Source organism: Microtus oregoni, unplaced genomic scaffold (genome assembly GCF_018167655.1).
Source record: "Microtus oregoni isolate MIOR12 unplaced genomic scaffold, Mior012 000005F_ref0000423, whole genome shotgun sequence".
Taxonomy (NCBI): domain Eukaryota; kingdom Metazoa; phylum Chordata; class Mammalia; order Rodentia; family Cricetidae; genus Microtus; species Microtus oregoni.
In genome coordinates, this window is record NW_024543064.1 from 29,205,869 (window position 1) to 29,227,571 (window position 21,703).

The 21,703-nt window shown below is 41.9% G+C and overlaps 1 protein-coding gene across 22 annotated transcripts in view; it reads left to right on the forward strand.

Moving 5' to 3' along the window:
- Positions 1-21,703, forward strand: part of Macf1 (microtubule actin crosslinking factor 1) — a 338,997-nt gene that overhangs the window by 129,758 nt on the left and 187,536 nt on the right. For 17 of the 22 annotated variants that reach the window (XM_041651076.1, XM_041651084.1, XM_041651079.1 and 14 more), the window contains 3 exons: positions 5,643-5,704; positions 17,884-17,973; positions 19,728-19,823. In XM_041651076.1, coding sequence (XP_041507010.1) covers positions 5,643-5,704; positions 17,884-17,973; positions 19,728-19,823 — 248 coding nt within the window. The remainder of the gene's footprint in view (positions 1-5,642; positions 5,705-17,883; positions 17,974-19,727; positions 19,824-21,703) is intronic. The other 5 variants (XM_041651089.1, XM_041651097.1, XM_041651098.1 and 2 more) reach the window with 1 other exon arrangement.

The following is a 21,703-nucleotide window of genomic DNA, read 5'->3' on the forward strand; positions in this document are numbered from 1 at the left end:
AATATTCTGTCTGTCTGTATGCCTGAAGGCCAGAAGAGGGCACCAGACCTCTTTACAGATGGTTGTGAGCCACCATGTGGTTGCTGGGAATTGAACTCAGGACCTTTGGAAGAGCAGGCAATGCTCTTAACCACTGAGCCATCTCTCCAGCCCACTTAACACACTCTTTAGACAAGCTGGACCTGAACTTAGAGATCCACCTGCCTCTACCTTCTGCTGCTGGGATTAAAGGTGTGCGCCACCACCACCTGGCTTTTTTAAGGATTCTTAAGTGTCTGTGTATCTATAAAATAATTAGCCTTCATGAATGTAATACTTCAGTGAATATTCTAGAAAATTATGCCCTTGTCCCCTTCTGTTCTCTGTTTTAGTTTCTCCTACTTTGTCTTTGTCCTTTTGCCACTGTGCCTACCCTGACTCCTTTATTTTTTCCCTCTTTCCCTTTCCTCTCCTTTGTTTTTTTCTCCCACCATCTCCTATTTTATGGGTGCCAGGGTTCAAAGCCTGGGTCTCAGGCATGCTAATCACAAATTCTTACACTGAGCTATATACACTTATCCTGGCTGTGTGTGTGTAGTGTGGTGTTTGTGCATGTGGATGGACCCACCCCATTATGGGCAGCTGGGGAGGGTAGTAGGGTCTCCCTTTATTGCTTTTCATCTTCTTTTTGAAACAGGATCTCTTATTCAGTCGGAAGCCCTGCATTTTGGCTAGGCTGACTGGCCAAGGAGCTCTGGGGATCCACCTGTTGCTGTATCCCCAGTGCTGGGGTATAGATATGCATCTGTGCCTAGCTTTTGTGTGGGTGCTGGGGATTCAAACTTGGGTCTTTATGTTTGCACGGATAGTGCTCTTAACCACTGAGCAATTTCCTCAGCACCTGGCAATTTTCTTTGACTGTGGTCCTGTACTTTCCAAAAGTCCAGACAGTTATTATTAATACAGATAAAGCTTTCTTAAGAAATAAGGTAAATTTTAATTTTGCCCTGAGGACTCTAGAGTTACTATTTCTCTAAAATCCTGAATTACCCTTTGGAGACCTTCTTGGCATCACTAATTCTTGATATTACATGTCTTTTGTGAACACCTGTCATCCTCATCGTTCACATTGCTCCTTTCCCCTTGGGTATGTGGGACATTATTGTGCTGGCTTGGAATAAGTCCATGGAGGCTCTACGTGTAGTGGATACAAAACTATGACTTAGAATATAGCAAACATGGATTTGTATTCTTCAACTTACTGTTTGACTTTGGAAAAGTTAATAAGCCTTGCTGAGCATGACTGGAATATAAATGAGAATAAATAGGGGCTGGGAATTTTATGGAAGCGTGAAAAAGAATGAGCAGCAGGCAGGGATCATGTAATAGTGGATCTGTAGGTCCTAAGCTATGAAGTGTGAGTGCTATCCTGAATGAAGTATTAGGCTATGGCATTATGCAGAGTTGGGTTCATATGTGACTCCTATGATCTTGGGCAAGTTGCTTGTTGTTGCTGGGCTTTATTGTTCTATTAAATTAGCATAGTAGCCACTTTATAGGGCTGTTGAACATCAGAAAGAGTATGGATGTGCTAAGCACATGTGAGTAGATATTCAGTAGGTTCTAACTACTAATTTTTGTTTTGTTTTGAGTCAGGGTTTTACTGTGTCACCCAAGACAGCCTTGCACACGCTAAAGTCCCACTGGCCCAGTCTCTTAAGTACTGGGACTATAGGCTTGAGCCATCACACACAACTTCTGACTACTAAATAGAAACCCACTGGAAGATTTTTTTTTTTTTTTTTTTTTGTATGAGTGCTCTGTCTGCATATACGCCTGCATGGCAGAAGAGGGCTTTGGATCCCATTACAGATAGGTGTGAGCCACCATATGGTTGTTGGGAATTGAGCTCAGAACCTCTGGAAGAGCAACCACTGCTCTTAGCAGCTGAGTCATCTCTCCAGCTCCCGACTAAAAGATTTTAAGGTAGACAGTAGCAAGATCATTCTGGCTGATATAATACAGGCAGAAATGATGCAAGCAAAACCTGTTGAGAACAGGGAGAAGAGTTTTGGGGCCTGGAGGGATGGCTCAGTGGTTAAGAGTGGGTCTTTCGTAAAGGACCCAAGTTCCAGCACCCATGTCAAAGTGGCTCATAACTGCCTGTAACTCCAGGTCCAGGGGATACAATACCTCTTTTGGCCTTTGTGGACACCTGCACATATTCACACACATATCCGCACAATTAAAATATTAAATATATTTCTTTTTAAAAAGAGGGTTTTTTTGCTGCTTTCTCTTTTTTTGTCTTGCTTTTCTCCCCCTCCCCTCTCCTCCTCTCACCTCCCCTCCCCTCTCCTTTCCTTCTCTACTTCTCTCCTTCTCTCCTTCCTTCCTTCCTTCCTTCCTTCCTATGTGCTTGTTGCCCCCCCACACACACACACACCGCGGATACTGAGTGGTGAACCCAGAGCCTCATATATGACAAACAAGTACTCTGCCACTCACTTGTATACCCAGCTCAAGAATTTAATTTTAGAGAAGTTCAATTTCAGATGAGAGTGATACAAAATATTTGGGAGGATATTTAAATATGAGAGTTAGTGGTTGGATTAAAAGCCTGAGCTGAAGATGGATTTCCCAGTATATAGGTTACATTTAAGACCAATGGGATAGGACTAATAATTCTGGGACAATGTAAATGACAGGTATTAGTAACTTTTTTTTAAAAAAGCTACATACTCCCCCTTCAATAACACCAACATTTTTGCATCTAATTTTAAGAAGTTTATGAACACTTTTTTCAAATTTATCAATAGTCTTCAGTCCATAGATACTTTAAGAAATTATAATGTAGAATAAAGAAAAAAGAGGACTAAGCGTGAGTAAATATTTAAAGAGTGAGCAGAAGAGAAGGAGCAACCAGAGGAGGGGGAATTAGGGTAGAGTGAATCTCAGCTTCAAGGTAGAGATTGAAAAGGCGGGAGGCCTGATGTGTGGTCCATACCTGAGCGGCTGAAGCAGGGTAGCCAGCCTGAGCTATCTAGTGATCCTCTGTCTTGGAGTTGGGGGAAGGGAAAGGAATGCTTGACCATATCTTTTACCACAGAGAATTTAAGAGAGATGCTGAATATGTTGATGCATTCCTGTATTCCTAGCACTTGGGGCATGGAGGCAGGAGGATCAGATCCATGAGACCCTGCCTTAAAACAATAAACTAAAGTAAAAAGTCCCACTTCTTAAAAATACTGATTAGGTTAAAATGAATTTTGTTTACCTTTTTCTTTTCTATTTGTGAATTAGTTAATCTGTGATGGTAGCACAACAAATGTTTTGTTGTGTTTATTTTTCAGAGTCTCTCTCTAGTCCTGGCAAGCCTTGAACTCAGAATCCTCCTGCCTCAACTCCTTAATGCTTGGGTTACAGGTGTGTGCCACCACCCCCTGCTTCTAAATGTGTAAGTTTTAAAATGAAATTCTGAAAAGCAAACAGCAGAAAACGTGTGTCTTCAGGGTGAGAGGTTTTACAGTTGGAATCAGACTGTTCTTGGTGTTTGAAAGCAGCTAATGAGCCGGGCGGTGGTGGCACACGCCTTTAATCCCAGCACTTGGGAGGCAGAGGCAGGCGGATCTCCGTGAGTTCGAGACCAGCCTGGTCTACAAGAGCTAGTTCCAGGACAGGCTCCAAAACCACAGAGAAACCTTGTCTTGAAAAACGAAAGAAAGAAAGAAAGAAAGAAAGAAAGAAAGAAAGAAAGAAAGAAGCTAATGTAGTGCAGCAGAGCGTGTCTGGCGTGCGTGGAAGTGCAGTGTCAGAATTCTCTTGGCTCCGATCTTTCCATCGCAGCTGACGCCCAGCATACAGTACAGGTGGCACTCAATTGAAGCTTGAGGAGTTTATGTATGAAATTGGGCTCTTACACAGAATTCAGCTAGGTCTTGAGCTCATGTGGGGTGCCCATGCTACACCTTGCTCTCGTTGTTGTTGTTTTTTTCCCTTATCTCTTGTTGTTTCACTAATCATAAAACCATGTATTTGGCCAGTTGTGTACGTTTGTTTTGTTGTTTTAGGGATTATTATTTAAAACTTTAGCATCATTTTGGTTTGGTTTGGTCTTTTGGTTTTTGGTTGTTATTGTTCTTGTTTTTTAAAGGCAGGGTTTTTCTGTAGCATTTGGAGCCTGTCCTGGAACTCTGTTATTCGCTCTATAGACCAGGCTGGCCTCGAACTCAACAGAGATATGCCTTCCTCTACCTCCCAAGTGCTGGGATTAAAGATGTATGCCATCACCACCGGCATGTCTTGTGATTTAATCTCTAGGAATAATTGAAATTCACCTTGTGGCAGTGGGAATGGTCGGTGACAATGAGAATGATTTTTTCATAGTTTTGTTATGCTTTCCCTTTTAAAAATCATTATTAGAGACAGACAGATAGTTGAGTGGAAAACGTTGTTTGCTGCCAAACTTGACAAACTGAATTCAATCCCTAGCACCCATATGATAAGGAGGGAAATGACTGTCAGGTTGTCCTGTGATCTGTAAGACATACATATCACGGCACACACACACATACATACGCTTTGTCTCTTTCTCTCTCAATAAAATGTAATGCAAATTTAAAAATAATTATTAGCATATTCACCATTCAAAAGATGGGTTTCTCTGGGCGGTGGTGGCACGTGTCTTTAATCCCAGCAGTTGGGAGGCAGAAGCAGGTGGATCTTTGTGAGTTCGAGGCCAACCTGGTCTACAAAAGCTAGTTCCAGGACAGACTCCAAAGCTATAGAGAAGCCCTGTCTCGAAAAAAAACAAAGAAAGAGAAAAAGAAAAACCAAAAGACAAGATGGGTTTCATTATATTTTTATACACACATATGATGTATTTTGCTCATGGCCACCCAGTGCGGATGATTGAATAGAGCGCTCTATGAGTGGTGCAGTCTTAAGATATATAGAAAAGAGTCAGGGCTGGCCCCTCAGTTTTCTGGAATTGCCTCAAGTGAATCTTCATAGGACTGGTTGTCTGTGGGGGCCATAGTCAGGTATCGACAGAACAGATGTTTCTGTTGAAGAGGTCTTTGGTGGGGGGTTGTGAGAAAGATGAGGAGTTTGTAAGATTTAGGAGAAGAGGAAGGGGAGAGATGTTCAGGGAAGCTAACCTGGATGGTTTTGGGGGCATTGGCTGGATGTTATGGCTTGTGAGGAAACTGGAATGGAATACTGGGCATGAGAGGAGGCAGCAGTAGGTGGGCTGAGTGATGTAGAGAGATTTAACAATTGTAGTGTCTGTATTACACCTGAGCCTCCCCACCCTTCTCTTGCTACCGTTTGTAACTTTATCCTGTTGGGACTTCTGAGGGATGTGGGAGATCGGCCATCCTGTTCCCTGCTCTACTCAAATTATTGTGCTGAGGAGATATTGCCATGATGAGATTTTTGAGTCATGTGATTCTGTCCAGTGGCAAAATGGTCATAATCAAAAAAGGGAAAAGAGATGTTTGAATGACCCAAATCTTCCCAATAAGAAGTCATCGTCCCATGGTTCTGTACCTAAAGTCAGTCTTTTATATTCTAGAGAAACTGGGATGTGGGCAGGGCAGAGATGTGGGAAAGAGCTGCCTACAGAGCACTCAGTCAGCTCCTCTTCTGTGTTTCCTTTGCAGATGAGCGGGATCGAGTTCAAAAGAAAACGTTCACCAAGTGGGTCAACAAGCACTTGATGAAGGTAGGATTCTTTCATGTTTCCCTAGCTTTTCTTATTCAGTGTGTGTGTGCACACACACATGTTTTTTTGCATGTGCATGGGTTCTTATACATGTCTAAGCCATGGGATTGATGTCAGAAATGATTCTCGATTCATCTTCCATTTTATTCATTGAGGCAGAGCTCATTCATACAGCTAGTCTTGCTAGCCAGCTTGCTTTGCGGATCCCCTGTGTCTGCCTTGTGAGGCTGTAATTGCAGGCAGGCTATCATACCCACCCAGTATTTATGTAGGTATATGGATTCCAGGCTTCATGCTTGTCTTATCCCCAACCCCTGCTCCAGTCTTCATGCTTGTGTGTTAAGCACTTTAACTACTGAGCCATCTTGCCAGTCCCCCTATATATTATAAGTGTGGAGCCAACAGTGTTACTGTACTGCCTCAGCAGAATAAGGTTGGCAATACCAGGGGATAGTTCCTAAGATCCTAAGTACACCACTTCACATTTTAAAAGTTATTTCATAAGGCTGGAGAGTTGGCCCAGAGGTTATCAACACTTCCAGAGGACCTAGGTTTGGTGCCCTGAAGCCACATGGAGGCTCACAACCTCCCATTCTTCCACTTCGAGAGTTTCCAGTGCTCTTTCTGATCTCTGCAGGCAACAGGCACACATGGTGCACAAGCGTACATACTCATACACATAGAATAAACAAATAATGGATCTAGCTTTTAAAAAGAAGTTGTTTTATAACCCCTCTTAACCACCATCTTATTCTTTGTGGTTCTAGAGGTTTAGCCCAGAGCCTTGCTTTAGGCAAGTGTTCTACCTTTTTCTTTTTCCTATTATTTTCAGGCAAGGGCTCCCTGTGTTGCCCAGACTGACTTTCAACTTTCAACCTTCCTGTCTTGGTCTCCAAAACAGTAGGCATTATAGGACTATACTACCATGCCTGAAAAACCCATTTATTTTGAAATCTGATCATGTATTAAGAATAGGACTAGAGGGGCTGGAGAGATGGCTCAGCGGTTAAGAACACTGACTGTTCTTCCAGAGGATCTGGGTTCAATTCTCAGCACCCACATGGCAGCTCACAACTGTCTGAAAATCCAGTTCCAGGGGATCTGACACCTTCACACCAATGCACATAAAATAAAGATAAATAAATCGGGCTGGAGAGATGGCTCAGAGGTTAAGAGAATTGCCTGCTCTTCCAAAGGTCCTGAGTTCAATTCCCAGCAACCACATGGTGACTTACAACCATCTGTAATGGGGTCTGGTGCCCTCTTCTAGCCTGCAGGCATACACACAGACAGACTATTGTATACATAATAAATAAATAAATAAATAAATAAATAAATAAATAAATATTTTTTTAAAAAGATAAATCATAAAAAAATTTAAAAAAAAGAATAGGACTAGAGTGTTTTGTAAATCTGAAGTGTTTAATTGATTTGGGGGGAGAGAGAATGGGGGCTGTACTGGGGAGAGAACCCAGGGGGACCTTGACTTTGTCAGGCCTTCGAGCTACACCTCCAGCTCTAGCTGATGGAGTTTTATATTAATTTTATTAAAATTAAAAAGCACGGGGAGCTCTCTCCACTGATAGCATTTGTAATCCTAACACACAAGAGGCAGAAGCAGGTGGTCCCTGGTACAAGCTGGCTAGTTAGACCGCTTGGAACTGATGAGATCCAGGTTCAGTGAGAAGAAGCCCTGATTCAGTCAGTGCATAAAGAATGGGGGTGATTGAAGAAGACACCTGCTGTCAACTGCTGGCCTTCATACACATGCACACACGTGTACATTCTTATTCTTCCCTACAAGTGACCCCCACACATATTGGAACATAACACCCACACACATGCATACCACACATACACAAACATGCAAAGAATAATAAGATCAAAGCAGAAGTGTGGGTTAAACTCTCTTAAGGTTGCTAGCACTACAGAGGCAGGTGATCTCTGTGAGAGTTTGAGGCCAGCCTGGTCTACGGAACGAGTTCCAACAGTACATAAAGAAACCCTGTCTCGGGCTGGAGAGATGGCTCAGTGGTTAAGAGCATTGCCTGCTCTTCCAAAGGACCCGAGTTCGATTCCCAGCAACCACATGGTGGCTCACAACCACCTGTAAAGAGGTCTGGCACCCTCTTCTGGCCTGCAGACATACACACAGACAGAAAATTGTATACATAATAAATAAATAAAATATTAAAAAAACACTCGGGAGGCAGAGGCAGGCGGATCTCTGTGAGTTCGAGGCCAGCCTGGTCTACAAGAGCTAGTTCCAGGACAGGAACCAAAAGCTACGGAGAAACCCTGTCTCGAAAAATAAAAAAAAAAAAAAAAAATATTAAAAAAAAAAAGAAACCCTGTCTCGAAAAATACAAAACAAATAAAACAAAAGGACTCTCTTAAGGCTCGCCTGCTTGGCAGTCAGATCCAAGCAAAGTTTTTATGCTCCATTATTACTTCGGTTCTATGAAGAATCACCAGTGACTGAGTGATTGATTTACTTATTTAAAAACTTTAAAAATATATTTGTTAACTACTGTGTGTATGTGTGTGTGTGTGTGTGTGTGTGTGTGTGTGTGTGTGTATGTATACAGGTGGGTGCTTGTGAACTTGTGTGTGTGTGAGTACAGGTGGGTGCTTGTGAGCGTGTGTGTGTGTTGGTGCTTGTGAGTGTGTGTGTGTATGCAGGTGGGTGCTTGTGAGCATATGTATGTATACAGGTGGGTGCTTGTGAGTGTGTGTGTGTGTGTGTGCAGGTGGGTGCTTGTGAGCATGTGTGAGTACAGGTGGGTGCTTGTGAGCGTGTGTGTGTATACATGTGGGTGCTTGTGAACTTGTGTGTGTGTGAGTACAGGTGGGTGCTTGTGAGCATGTGTGTGTATACAGGTAGGTGCTTGTGAGCGTGTGTGTGTGTGTGTGTGTGTGTGTGTGTGTGTGTGTGTGTGCAGGTGGGTGCTTGTGAGTGTGTGCCATGGTGCATATCTGGTGGTTGGGGAACAACTTGGCAGGAGTTGGTTCTCTCCATCTTGTGAAACTCCAGAAGCTCAGGCCTTGACTTGGAGGTGAGAACCTTTGTTTGCTGAGCCATCTTGCTTTTCCTCAGCCCTTATTTTGAGACAGGGGCTCACTATTGTAACCCAGGCTTCCCTTGAATTTGAGATCTGCCTGTCTCTGCCTCTCTATCTGACTGCAGCAGCAATCTACAATACAATTGCTATATTCAGTGACATAGTTTTATCTTCCTGTTTGTTGCCTGACTTTAGTACCACTGCTTCAGTGGCAGCTACAGTAAGGGTGGTTTTTAAATCACAAAACCTGAAGAAAAAGAGCCTTTCCCACTTTTTACCTCAAGCCCACATGTGCCTTTCTCAGGTTTACTTGGCTGATTCATCTGCATGTTACCCAGGTGTATCCTATATTTGGCACATCTCAAATTGCCTTTTGTTCTAGTTAGGAATCTAGAATCATATTTGATTCAGGAGTGCCAATAGTAATCTGTCTGTCCCTTGTTACCAAATCTGATCAGTCAGCTCAGAAAGGTGGCTGGCTTCTGTGTTTTCACATCTGTCACTGTGTCCAGGGAGTCTTCATTTCTTGCCTTGCCCACCATCACAGTCTCCTAACAAAGTGGCCTGTAGGGACACTGATTGTGACATTGGTATTGGTAGTTTATTGATGCCTTCCAATAAGTCAGACGTTTTAGAGTAAGTCCTTCCCAAGGATTAGCTCACAGTCCTTCACTGACCGTGCTGAATGTTCTATTAATAACCTTATTTTGTCAGTGAGGAAAATAAGGTTTAGGGAGGATGTGCAGCTTGTTCAAAGTTACACCACTAAAACAGGAAACTGAAATTTTAGACCTCAGTTTGTAACACATGTTCCTTAACATGTAAAACCAGCCCTGGCTTCTGCCATGTATTGGGGGTTGAAGTGTTTGGGAAAGGAAGAGAACCAGTGGGTTTAATTAGGGTTTTCAACTTTTCAGTGGCTGCTACTGAAGAAAGCATGTTTTCTTCAGCAACGATTAACTGCCGGTGGCCCCTGAGGAGTGGTGGGAGGGACCACAGCCTACTTTTCTTATCCTCCCCACCCCCATAGTGCCAAATTCCTCTCCTATCTAAAGTTGTTGCCAAGCTGTGAGACCTGCTGTTTTACTTCTCCGTATCTTTGCTCTGCTCTCCCTCCGGCTGTTTTGGCTATCAACTTAATATCCTTCAATAAATATTTTCCTGACTCTCCCATGTAGAATCAACCACCCTTTCCTTTGTGCACCTCTTAGTCTTCCTTATGTATTTGTTACTGAAATTATATGCCTTATTCTTCCTGCAAGATTACAGTTTTTGTTTTCAGATTGTATCTTTGTTCTAGTTTCTTTCCATTGTTATAAGAGCATTTTGATAAAACAACTTTAGGGGAGAAAGGGTTTATCTGGCTACAATTCTAGGTCGCAGTCCCTCATTGTGGGAAGTCCCAGCAGGCAATTGAAGCAGTTAATCACATTGTATCCATAGTCTAGAGCAGAGGAATAAATGCACACGTGCTTGAACAGTTCATGGCCCAGCCCACAAATGGTCTACCCACATTTAGGTTTTGGCTTCCCATCTCAGTTAATGCAGTTAGGAAAAATACCTCCCAGGCATGCCTATAGGCCAACCTGATCTAGACAATCCTTCATTGAGACTCTCTTGCTAGGCGAATCTAGGTTGTGCCAGGATGATAATTAAATCTAACTATCACAATCTTTTAGAGAAACACATCTTGTTTTTGTTTTTTTTGCAGTTTTGTGGTTTCAGAACCAGCTAAGACAAGAGAGAGGCGGGGCAGAAAGAGGACCTCAACCAAAAGCTTTATTTACTGCTGTGAATTCCTAGAGTGGTTTCCAGTTATCTCTAATTGATCTCTGATGATTTGATATGCCTCCCTGTCCTTCTTCAGAGTCCTTCTTAACGTGGCTCTAACTTCCTTCTCCAGCTTCATTTCCAAAAACTTCTGCTGTGGTCACACCTGTTAACTGGCTGCTCCCTGAAGTCCTTGTTCTTCTTTATTGCTTTATTTGTTCCTCTTCCTAGAATGCTCACCCCAGTTTCCTATGCTTGGCCACCGTCTACTGACCATTTTTGGCTAAGGGATATAATCTTTCTGACCTACATTCCTTACAATAAGTGACTTGCAATCCCCTCTCTATTCTGAGTCACTTGGAACAGTTGCCTGTGTGTTTGCATACTGTCTCCTGTTAGAATGCCCATGGAGACTGAGACGGTATAATATTACTTTAGCTTCAAGCATTGCACTGGGACATGAGGGATAGCCGATACTATTTGCTACCTTGAGTAAATAGTAGTAGTGCTTTATAGCTTACTAAGTGTATTTTCTCTGATTTGTTTTTACAGTAACCTCTGAAGAGGGCTGCTGCCTAAATAATGATGCTATCTTTTATGGATTTTAGAATATAATCCTCTCAGTTTTCACGACAAAAGAGGTGAAAATTAGAGAGGTGAAATGAGTTCCCCAAGATCGTGCAGCTAGTGAGGGACAGAGGTTAAGGGCATTCATAAGCCGTTATCAAGGCCACTAGGTCTGTAACCGTTGGACAAGCCAAATGTCTGTTTCAAGCTGGACCACTAAACTTTGTATTTGGATTCAAGTGCTCTGGCTCTCTGATACTCCTTTGTAGCTGATGTTGCCTGTTGGACCTCTGCCTCAGTACTGTGTGATGACAGGAGGCCTGGGAAAGGGGAACTAGAGGAACACATCACAGCATTGTTGGACACTGGAGGCCAGCCAGAGCTTTACTGAACCCCTGGGCTGTTTCCATCATTTTCAGGCTGTCTGATTCCAGCAGCACTTTTTCATCTTGGGATGTTTAGGAGAGCGAGATCCACTACTAACCACAATCAGTCTACTAAGACTGAAGTTTTTGAACTTTCGATTGAATGTTAGGGAACAAATTTATTTTGTGAAACTCAGGCATCTTTTGTTTGGCTGTAAAACTACACTCAGATTCTTTCTTTGGTCAATAGGCCAGTGTAATATCAAAACCAATTAAGCCTCTCAAATTCTAGATTTAGTTCTCCCCGCACCCCTCCTTACCTTTTGTGTGGTTTGGGTTTTTGAGACAGAGTCTCACTCAAGCCCAGGGTGGCCTCACACTTCCTGCTTCCTATTTCAGTCTTTCAAGTGCTGAGATTACTCGTGTGCAATGCCACATCTGACTTCCCGGTACAGTCGAAGACTCAGTTGAATATAGGACAACACTGAGGGTTCCCAGCACTGTTTGGTATGCAGCCCCTGCTCAGGCCGCCTAGAGGGTTCACTACTCTCCAACTCTTCCCAGCTGACCCCAAATTTCATTCTGAGAACTGAACCCAGAAACTTGCACATGCTAAACAGGTATTCTAATACCACATCCTTTACCCATCTTTTCAGAAATGGAGACAAGAACCTGAGACACACTGCAGCACTTGTTTTGTTTTCTTTTGTTGAGACGGGGTTTCTCTCTGCTGTGCTGGAACTATCTCTGTAGACCAGGCTGGCCTCAAATCCACAGAGATCCGCCTGCTTCTGCTTCCCAAATCCTGGGATTAAAGGTGTGCGCCTGTACGCCTGTCTGAAAACTTCCTTGTTTGTTGTTCTTCTACTTAGTTGGGTCAAGGACATTAAGCTGTGTGTTTCCTTTTAATACATTATCTTAGAGGAAAGTTTTTGGATCAAGTTTCCCAATGTCAAAAAAATGACACAGGAAAGCTGTTTGCTGTTGTTGCTGTAGAGACTATCGAAGACTTTTAAGGGGAAGAACGCAGCTAAAAATAAGGGCACAGTGATCTGGATCCAGCTCTGGCACTTCCCGCAGTGGCTTATGCATGTAGACCCCGGTGTTTGGGAAGCAGAGGTAGAAGTATTGTGGGGACCAGGAGTTCTGAGCAGCCTAGGCAATGTAATAGGACCCCATTTCAAAAACAAAGCAGCCCTCAAAAGAAGAATCATGTATATCAAGTTCAAGGTGGAAAGGGATGAGTGGTTTTTTTTAATTGTTTTTATTGCGCTATACATTTTTCTCTGCTCCCCTTTTTTCCTCCCCTCTCCTGTGACTCAGGAGATCTTCTTGACTTTTTCTTCTTCCTGTGTAGATCCATGTAGGTCTCTCTTAGGGTCCTCTTTGTTGTCGAGGTTCTCCGGAGTTGTGAACTGTAGGCTGATTTTTCTTTGCTTTATGTCTAAAAGCCACTTATGAGTAAGTACATATTTTATTTGTCTTTCTGGGTCTGTGTAGCATAATTAATAAAAATCCAGGGACAGAAATTGGGGTTCATCCTGAAGGTCAGAAAAGCAAAACAGCCAGCCACTGGCTCTACCTCAACCTCAGTCCGAAATGGTGGTCTTGTCTCCAGAAATCTAGAATGAGACTGTGTGTGAGAGGTGCCTCCTCCCGCTTTATAGTCTTCTCTAGGACTGGAATTAGAGGTGTGTGTTACAACTACCTGTCTGTAAGGTTGATCAGCTGGGCTGTTTTATTCTCTGATCTTCAAGCAAGCTTTATTTATTAAAATATAAATGAAATATCACTACAGGTCTGGGCTACCTCACTCAAATTGGTTTTTTCTAGATCCAACCATTTGCCTGCAAATTTCAAGATGTTATTATTATTTTTTTTTTTTACTGCTGAGTAGTACTCCATTGTGTAAATATGCCAAATTTTCTTTATCCATTCTTTGGTTGAAGGGCATTTAGGTTGTTTCCAGGTTCTGGCTATTACAAATAATGCTGCTATGAACATAGTTGAGCACATGTCCTTGTGGTATGATTGAGCATCCTTTGGGTATATACCCAAAAGTGGTATTGCTGGGTCTTTAGGTAGGTTGATTCCTAATTTTCTGAGAAATTGCCATAGGGATTTCCAAAGTGGCTGTACAAGTTTGCACTCCCACCAGCAATGGAGGAGTGTTCCCCTTACCCCACATCCTCTCCAGCATAAGCTGTCCTCAGTGTTTTTGATCTTGGCCATTCTGACAGGTATAAGATGGAATCTCAGAGCTGTTTTGATTTGCATTTCTCTGATAGTTAAGGATGTTAAGCATTTCCTTAAATTTCTTTCAGCCATTTGATATTTGTTGCGTGTTCTCTGTTTAGGTCTGTACCATGAGCGGTATTTTGAGACAAGGTTTCCTCTAGCTCATGTTGGTCTTCAATCTCCTTATTCTCCTGATTGTGCTTCTTGAGTGCTAGGATTATAGGTGTCTGCCATCATGCCTACCAAAAATGTAATTAAAAAATAATATATCTCCTCAGTTGTCCCTTTTTATAATCAATTATGAGTTATTTTCTAGCATTTAAAAAATGATCCATGTATGTGTGCACATGCACCTGTATGCCACATGTGTGTTGTAATACCAGAAGAGGGCATTGGATCCCTGAAAGCTGGAGTGTTGGTAGTTAGGAGCTACCTTACATGGGTGCTAGTAACTAAACTCAGGTCTTCTCAAAGAGCAAAAGTACTCTTAACCAGTGTGTCCTTTTAAAAAACAAATGATACCAGAGAGTGAGCCCAGGTCTTTGTGTCCATCAGGCTAGCACTTCACCACTGAGCTATGTTCCCAGGTCCTGAAATTTTTTTAACTTGGCCATTTGCTAATTTATGGTATGATTTCCATTATATTATTCTCTTGAAAATTTTCTCAACTTGCATGCTTGCACATACACACAACCAACTTGTACTAATTTATAGGGGCATAAAACATTTTTTAAAAGGACCAGTGGGTAAAAGCACTTTCTGTGTAAGCCTGATAACCTGAGTTTAATTCTGGAAACTCACTGTGGAAGTAAGAAAACTGACTCCTGAAGTTGTCCTCTGACCTCCATAGGCTTGCATTCACAATACATACGTGTGTGCACGCACACACACACACCACATAAAAATAATGATGATGATGATGATTTTTAAAAACTTGAAACAGTTTTAGTTGCCACCCTCCTTGATCCCTGTCACACTTCTTTCATGCTACAATCTCCTACCTTGACTGTGCTTTTTTCTTCTTCTTTCTCTTACTGCTTCTGCTTTTTCTTTGCTTAGTTTTTCTCTCTCCCACCCCACTCCTGGCCTCTATTTTATTGATTGTTTTTCCATCTCCTGGCTTCTAATTTAGGCTACTCCCCAAGGCCCCATTCCTAGCACTCTGTTCTTCTTTCTTACTCCTATCTTTGAAAACCCAGTATCCCCATGTCTTTAGCTAGCATCTCAATGCATGTGGCTTCTAAAGTGAAGTTCTCAGCTGGCCTGGGCGAATTCTGATCATTCCCACAGCTTCAAGAACATTTCCATTTGGAGGTCTTTTCACTGACATTTAAAACTTGCTGTATTTGAATTTTCCCCCTTCTAGCCTTTATGATCTCTTCATTTGTTAGCAGTTGACTATGCTTTATGTACAACAAAATCTTGAAACATTGAATCATTTGAGGGAGAAAATGTTGATATCTTGGAGTTGTTGGTCTGGTTTGTGTAGTCAGATGTTCCTTTGGGCCGCTAGCTCACAAAAAATGACAGAGACTTACTATTAATTATAAAACCTCGGCCTATAGCTTAGGCTTGTCCCACTTGCTCTTAGAACGTTACCCATTTATATTAATCTACATTTTGCCTTGTGACTTTATCTCTCTTTCATTTTGTGCTTCCTGTTTCCTTTCCACATCTTTTGGTGTCACTTCCATGCCTTGATTCTTCTCTTCTTCCTCTCTCTGCCCTGACGTCCCGCTTAACTTCTTCCTGCCTACCTGTTGGCCATTCATATCCTTTTTTTGTTTGGTTTTTATTGTTGTTGTTTTCTTTATTTTTTTCAAGATAGGGTTTCTCTGTAGTTTTGGAGCCTGTCCTGGAACTACCTCTTGTACAGCAGGATGGCCTCGAACTCACAGAGATCCATCTGCCTCTGCCTCCCAAGTGCTGGGATTAAAGGCACATGCTACCACCGCCTGGCTTATTCATATCTTTATTAAACCAGTCAGAAGGTGCCTTGAAAAAGACACATCTTCACAGTGTACAAAAAAAGTTATTACACAACAGGTCTGGCTCTGTAGAATCATGAGAACAAAATGTTAAATGCTCAGCAATTTGTAAGCTGGTTGTCAAATATAATCATTATTAAAATTAAGTTATAAATGTATAATAAATTATATAAAAATAAAAGAGGGCAACCTGTGGTGGTGTTCTTCTTCAGGCTACCATCCTTCTCCCACCCCACCCCCCGCCCCCCAGACAGGGTTTCTTTGTGTAACCTGTCCTGGAGCTCGCCCTGTTGACCAGGTTGGCTTTGAACTCAGAGGGATCTGCCTCCCGAGTGCTGAGATTAAAGACGTGTGCCACCATCACTGCCCCCCCCCCCCCATCTTGTTTTTTAAGACAGGGTTTGCCACTTGGATCTGGGGCTTTCCAATTAGCCTAGACTGGCTGGCCAAGCAAGGATTTCTGATCTCTAGTATTGTGTTACAAGTGCTTGCCATTGTACCCAGCATTTTACATGAGTGCTGGAGATCAAACTTAGATCTTCTTACTTATAAGGCTTTATATACTGATGTCTCTCTGTGGTGATGTGGCGAACAGGCCTGCTTTTCATCCCGCCCGGCTCCCGCGCGGCTAGCCTTACACCCAAAATAACAACACACAAACTGCATTCATTAAACACTGCCTGGCCCATTAGTTTCAGCCTCTTATTGTCTAATTGTCACATCTTGATTAACCCATTTCTATTAATCTGTGTAGCACCACAGGGTGGTGGCTTACCGGGAAGGATTTTTAACCTGTGTCCATCTTGGAGAGGAGAGTCATGGTGACTGATTCACTTCCCTTCTTCCCAGCATTCTGTTCTGTTTACTCTGCCTACCTAATTTTCTGTCCTATCAAAGGGCCAAAGTAGTTTCTTTATTAACCAATGAAAATAACACATAGACAGATAACCCCGCCTACATCATCTAACTCCCAAATTGCTTTTTGTTTTGAGACAGGATCTCACAGCTTGAACTCATTACTTCTGAAAACATCCTTTCTTTTGTTGTCTAGAAATTTATTTATGTAAGAATTGTTTTCTTCCCATTTTTATCAGTCTTCTCTTAGTATCTCTTAGTGGAATTGTTTATAAACTCAGAGTCAGAAGACTTGTGGCAGCAAAGCCATAGCTATGAGACCTGAGTTCTTTGAAGCCTCTACTCCCTGTGTCTTCTGTGGAATCAGAATAATAAATTTTACAGTACAATTCTTCAGAAGGGAAGATGCTGACTGCCCATACAGCCTAATGCTTAATGGGGAAGAATAAGCCAAAAGTACCAAACTGAAGCCAAAGCCTCCACTTCATGAGCTTGGGCTATGCTGAATCCTCATGTATAAACTAGGAATGACTAAATACCCACAGTTATGAGTGATGGATAAAATAAAATATAAAGCATTAAGCATCATGTTCAACATCAACCACATTTTTCAAAGTGAGATCTGTTTTTTAACCATAGTTTTAACTATACAATTGTATTTATTTCGATTAATACAATTTAAAAGCCGGGTGGTGGTGGCGCATGCCTTTAATCCCAGCACTCGGGAGGCAGAGGCAGGCGGATCTCTGTGAGTTCGAGGCCAGCCTGGTCTAGAAGAGCTAGTTCCAGGACAGGAACCAAAAGCTACGGAGAAACCCTGCCTCGAAAATAAAAAATAAATAAAATACAATTTAAAAATTAAAGATAATTCTCAAATTTATTATTAGAAATATGTAGAGATTGTTTACATTGGAGTATGCCAAGTAAAATGTTGGGTGTCTCTCTTTTGGCTTTTTCTTAGCATCCCAGAAGAATTTTCAGACACTGAGTGGCCTCATCTGCCCATTTTAGCCAATCACATTTTTAGTCTGTAGTCATTCTTGACATGTTTTCAGGATAATTGATTCCCTATGTCCTTGTCACGCTTTCTAGAATATAACCAGTGTTGGTTAGAATATGATAGACCTGGCTTCAATTTAGAAAACACATATACTGTGATAAACACTATTATTACATACGAGTTTTGCTCAGACTTGGTAATTCCTGAGTTTTATTATTGCTTTTTGATTCCCATTTTTTAATTCTCAGATTTATCTAGAACTAGATGTTGTCTGGTGGATGATCAAATGATTCCAGGTCAGGTAATGACTGGCTTGTCTCACTGTCCTTCACAGGTTCGCAAACACATCAATGATCTATATGAAGACCTTCGGGATGGACACAACCTGATCTCTCTGTTGGAGGTTCTCTCGGGCATCAAACTGGTAAGAGCCTTTCTTCTAATGCGTACCCTGCAAGCGAGGCTACTGACAGCAGTCCATACAGATGACCTGCTTGCTCCACTGGGTAGCAGGAAGGAGTAGACGAGGTTATTGATACACTTGATTTCTAACTGAGGCATATAGTTTACAAGCAATATCATCTCAGTTTATGCATTATGTATTGTCATGTGAGACCCCTCTCCCTTGATCTCTAAGGATTGAACTTGAGGCCTCACCTACTAGAAGGCACTGTACAACTAAACTGTATCTCCAGCTGTAGGTCTTATGTCTTGATAAAATCAGAAATAGTTTGTACTTTGTATTGCCTGACAACTTCTTCATCATTCTTCATTTCTTTCTAGATACTAATATTTCAGGAACATTTATTCGTGTTTAAAGTTTTTTTTTTTTTATAAATTGCATTTCCTTCCTATAGGTTGTTTTGTTTTGTTTATAGACTCCCCAGTTCTCTATTATATTTTATTGTTTTTTCTTCTAATTTTCCATATTCAGCTAAGGATTTAAAATTTAATTTAAAAGCCCAGGTGTTTTACCTAATTTTCTTCCATGATCTGTTGAATCTCACAGATGTTGAAATTGGTGCCTGTACGTAGTCTCAGAAAGCAGTACTGATGGGCTCTGTAGAGAATGCTTGCGGGAAAGGAAATCCTGACTGGGCCTCCTGGCCTGTCAAAGGATGGGTCTTATATTATACTTGCTTTGTCTGAGGTGTTAAAATAACACTCCTTGGGATGTTTGTTTCAGATATCTAAGCAAGTGTTTCTTGTGCTCCAGTGTCTCTCTCTTTAGTGCCATAGGCAACGCAGTTTTCACTTGGATATTGGAAGCATCTGTTGGAAAGAGACCTGCAGAGGCACACAGCACAAGCTGTCTGAATCGCAGCCCACTCGATGCCTCTGGTGGATTCTTAGTCACTGTTTGTTGTGTTAAAAGAATAGAATTTGGCAGACTACATTTCACTGCTTATGTGATGTTCAACTCCTTCTAGGATTGGGGCTTGGTTTCCCTGAGCCCTTTGTTTTGGGTTTAATTAAAAAAAAAAAACTTGTAGAACAATTATTTACATGTATTTTTAGTGGCCAGAATTGCCATAAACCTTTGTTAGCATAACTAGCATATATTCTCCTAGTTCTCTTCTGGCCCTCATTCATAATCTGGTAAGATACTGGAATTCCATTCTTGTCTGGTGGACTTTATTCCGCAGCACTACTTCAGTCTATCTCATACAATTGATTATTGTATTGATGAGTTAACAGTGAGTTTCATGTTGGAAGGTCATCCTTTTTTTGTTTGTTTTTTCGAGACAGGGTTTCTCTGTCTGTGTAGCAGTCCTGGCTCTCCTGGAACTCACTACTGTAGACCAGGCTGGCCTTGAACTCAGAGATCCACCTGCCTCTGTCTCCTGAGTGCTGGGATTAAAAATGTGAGCCACTATTGCCTGGCATGATATGTCTTTCAGAGTTTCTCTTGTCTTCTTTTCCTCCCATAGCAGATTTTACAAATGTAGGGTAGGCAGACATGGAGAATTGACGATATTCTCAAAACCAGAAGCATGCATTATATTCTATTCTTATCTTAACTTGATTATTTTTCTCTCTTTTGGAGGTGGGTGGTGTTTTCACTTTTTTTTTAAAAAAAAACATTTATTCATTTTGTGTGTGTGTGTGTGTGTGTGTGTGTGTGTGTGTGTTTCTTTTCTGTTCCTCTGTTGTGTTTTCTTTGGTTGGTGGTCAAAGGAGCCAGCAGGGCTGAAGACCCTTCGTCTTGTGAGCATGCCCTCCTGGCGCCATACAAACAGCGAGGATCAGGAGGAGGAAGATGATGATGATGTAGTAGGTCTTCCTGGGAATGCCAGCATTCCAGCTGGCACTACAGGGCCATCAGAGAGGCCAGAGTTCTCAAGGTCTTCAAGTAGCTTGGTCACCAATTGCTTTCTTTTTCCACCAGGGAATATGGGTCCCAAAGAAAATAGTTAAAACTAATTGTGTCTATTACTACTATTAGAGAATCCTGAAGTGGGAATGTTTTGCTTATCTCAGGATGATTGGCACAAAAATAATCACAGTACTTGGAAATGTCAAGTCCCTTTGTGACCTGGAGACCTATGGCTTTCTGCTGGCCTTGTTGTGTTGCCTGAATCGATTGCAGAACTGTGGACGTGTAGCTGACAGCATGAAAATCAGTTGCTCACAGTTCCACAGTATAGACTAACTGATATCTCTCTCCACTTTTCCAGCCTCTGGGTTCTTACCAAGCACATGCCAATTGTTTCAAAATAAAGTGTTGTTTGCAAACTCACTGCATGAGATACTTTGGCTTTGGTCAGTAATTCTCTAGTTACTGTAAGGAACAGATTTTAACTTGCATGCTCCTAGCTGTTTACTTTTGGAGATAGATCCTAAATTATAACCCATAATCTGTTTTCAGAGACAGGGTGACACTCCCCAATCCCTGAGCTCTTCAAGTCATCTTTTCATCTCCCTTCCCCATTGCCTTAGAATTTTATTTTAGACTGTAATTCTCTAAGTTGTATTCATAGTTGGTTTGAAATGATTGAACAAAGGCTCTTGCCGAAGAAAAAATGTCCCTAAAGCTTCACAGAAGAAGTTATCCTGTTTTGCAGAGAGGCCTTGGCATTTCTGTACAATCCCATTTGGAGAATGTTGTTTGGAAATGCTGGCATGTACCAGAAGGAACACTCTCTTCTCTCTTGTGTTGGGCTACTTTTTTGCTACTATAACATTTCCTTATTACAGATCCTACCATAGAACTACCTTATATTTGGTCAGCCTTTTAATTCGTGTATCATTTTAATATTTACAAATGAATTGGTGTAATCTAATGAGGATGATGCCCCAGCTCCAGCCTTAGAAAAATAAATTAGCACTGCAAAGTGAAGAGCTGTGAGAGCAGATGCCTGTTTATAGCACTCGCAGGGCAGGCAGCCCTCACTCACCTCCTAGCAGTCATGATTGAGCCCCTGGGCAAGGGTGACAGGCACCAGATGAAGATGACTTTTGTTTTTTGCTTTGTTGTGTGACCCAAGGATTAAGTGGCATAAGCAGTTTTCTTCGTGATTTTTAAACAGCCCGTCACCATTAAGACTTCATTGCTCTGAGAATTTCAGTTGTGGATGTCTGGCTTTCCTAGAGTGACACTCACCTTCGTGGGAGATGGATTAATTCCTAGATTTTCTCTCCGAGTTTAGATTTTTCTTTTTCTCCCCCCCCCCCTTTTTTTTTCATTTTTAGCTTTTCTTGGACACCTTTAACTTCATTCTCTGTACTTAAAAATTGCCCTCCTAGAGACAGTCACCCTTCTCTGGTCAGTTTGCAATACGGTTGGTTCTACTTGTTACTGAGTTATGCAGTTAGGACTTTCTGGCTTTTCTCTGCAGTGCAGGCAACTGTGCTTTTAGGAGCCATAGAACTACACTCTATGTTCCTATTAACCTCACAGCAAGCTCTGCTACACACAGCCACAGAAGAGCCTGTGGAGGAGGCGACACCGGTGCAGTGACAGAGCTCAGATTAGTTTGTGGTTTGTATGATGCAAGGCGTTGTCAGCTGCTGAGTGTCTGGTCCATACATGCAGGCCCTGCTCTCAAAGGTGCTTCATCTAATGCTCCCACGCCTGGCTTCAGCCCTGAGGAATTCTTGTGTGGTCTTTTAGTACTTGAAATGAAAGAGGAAAGGCTGTGTAGAGGTAAATT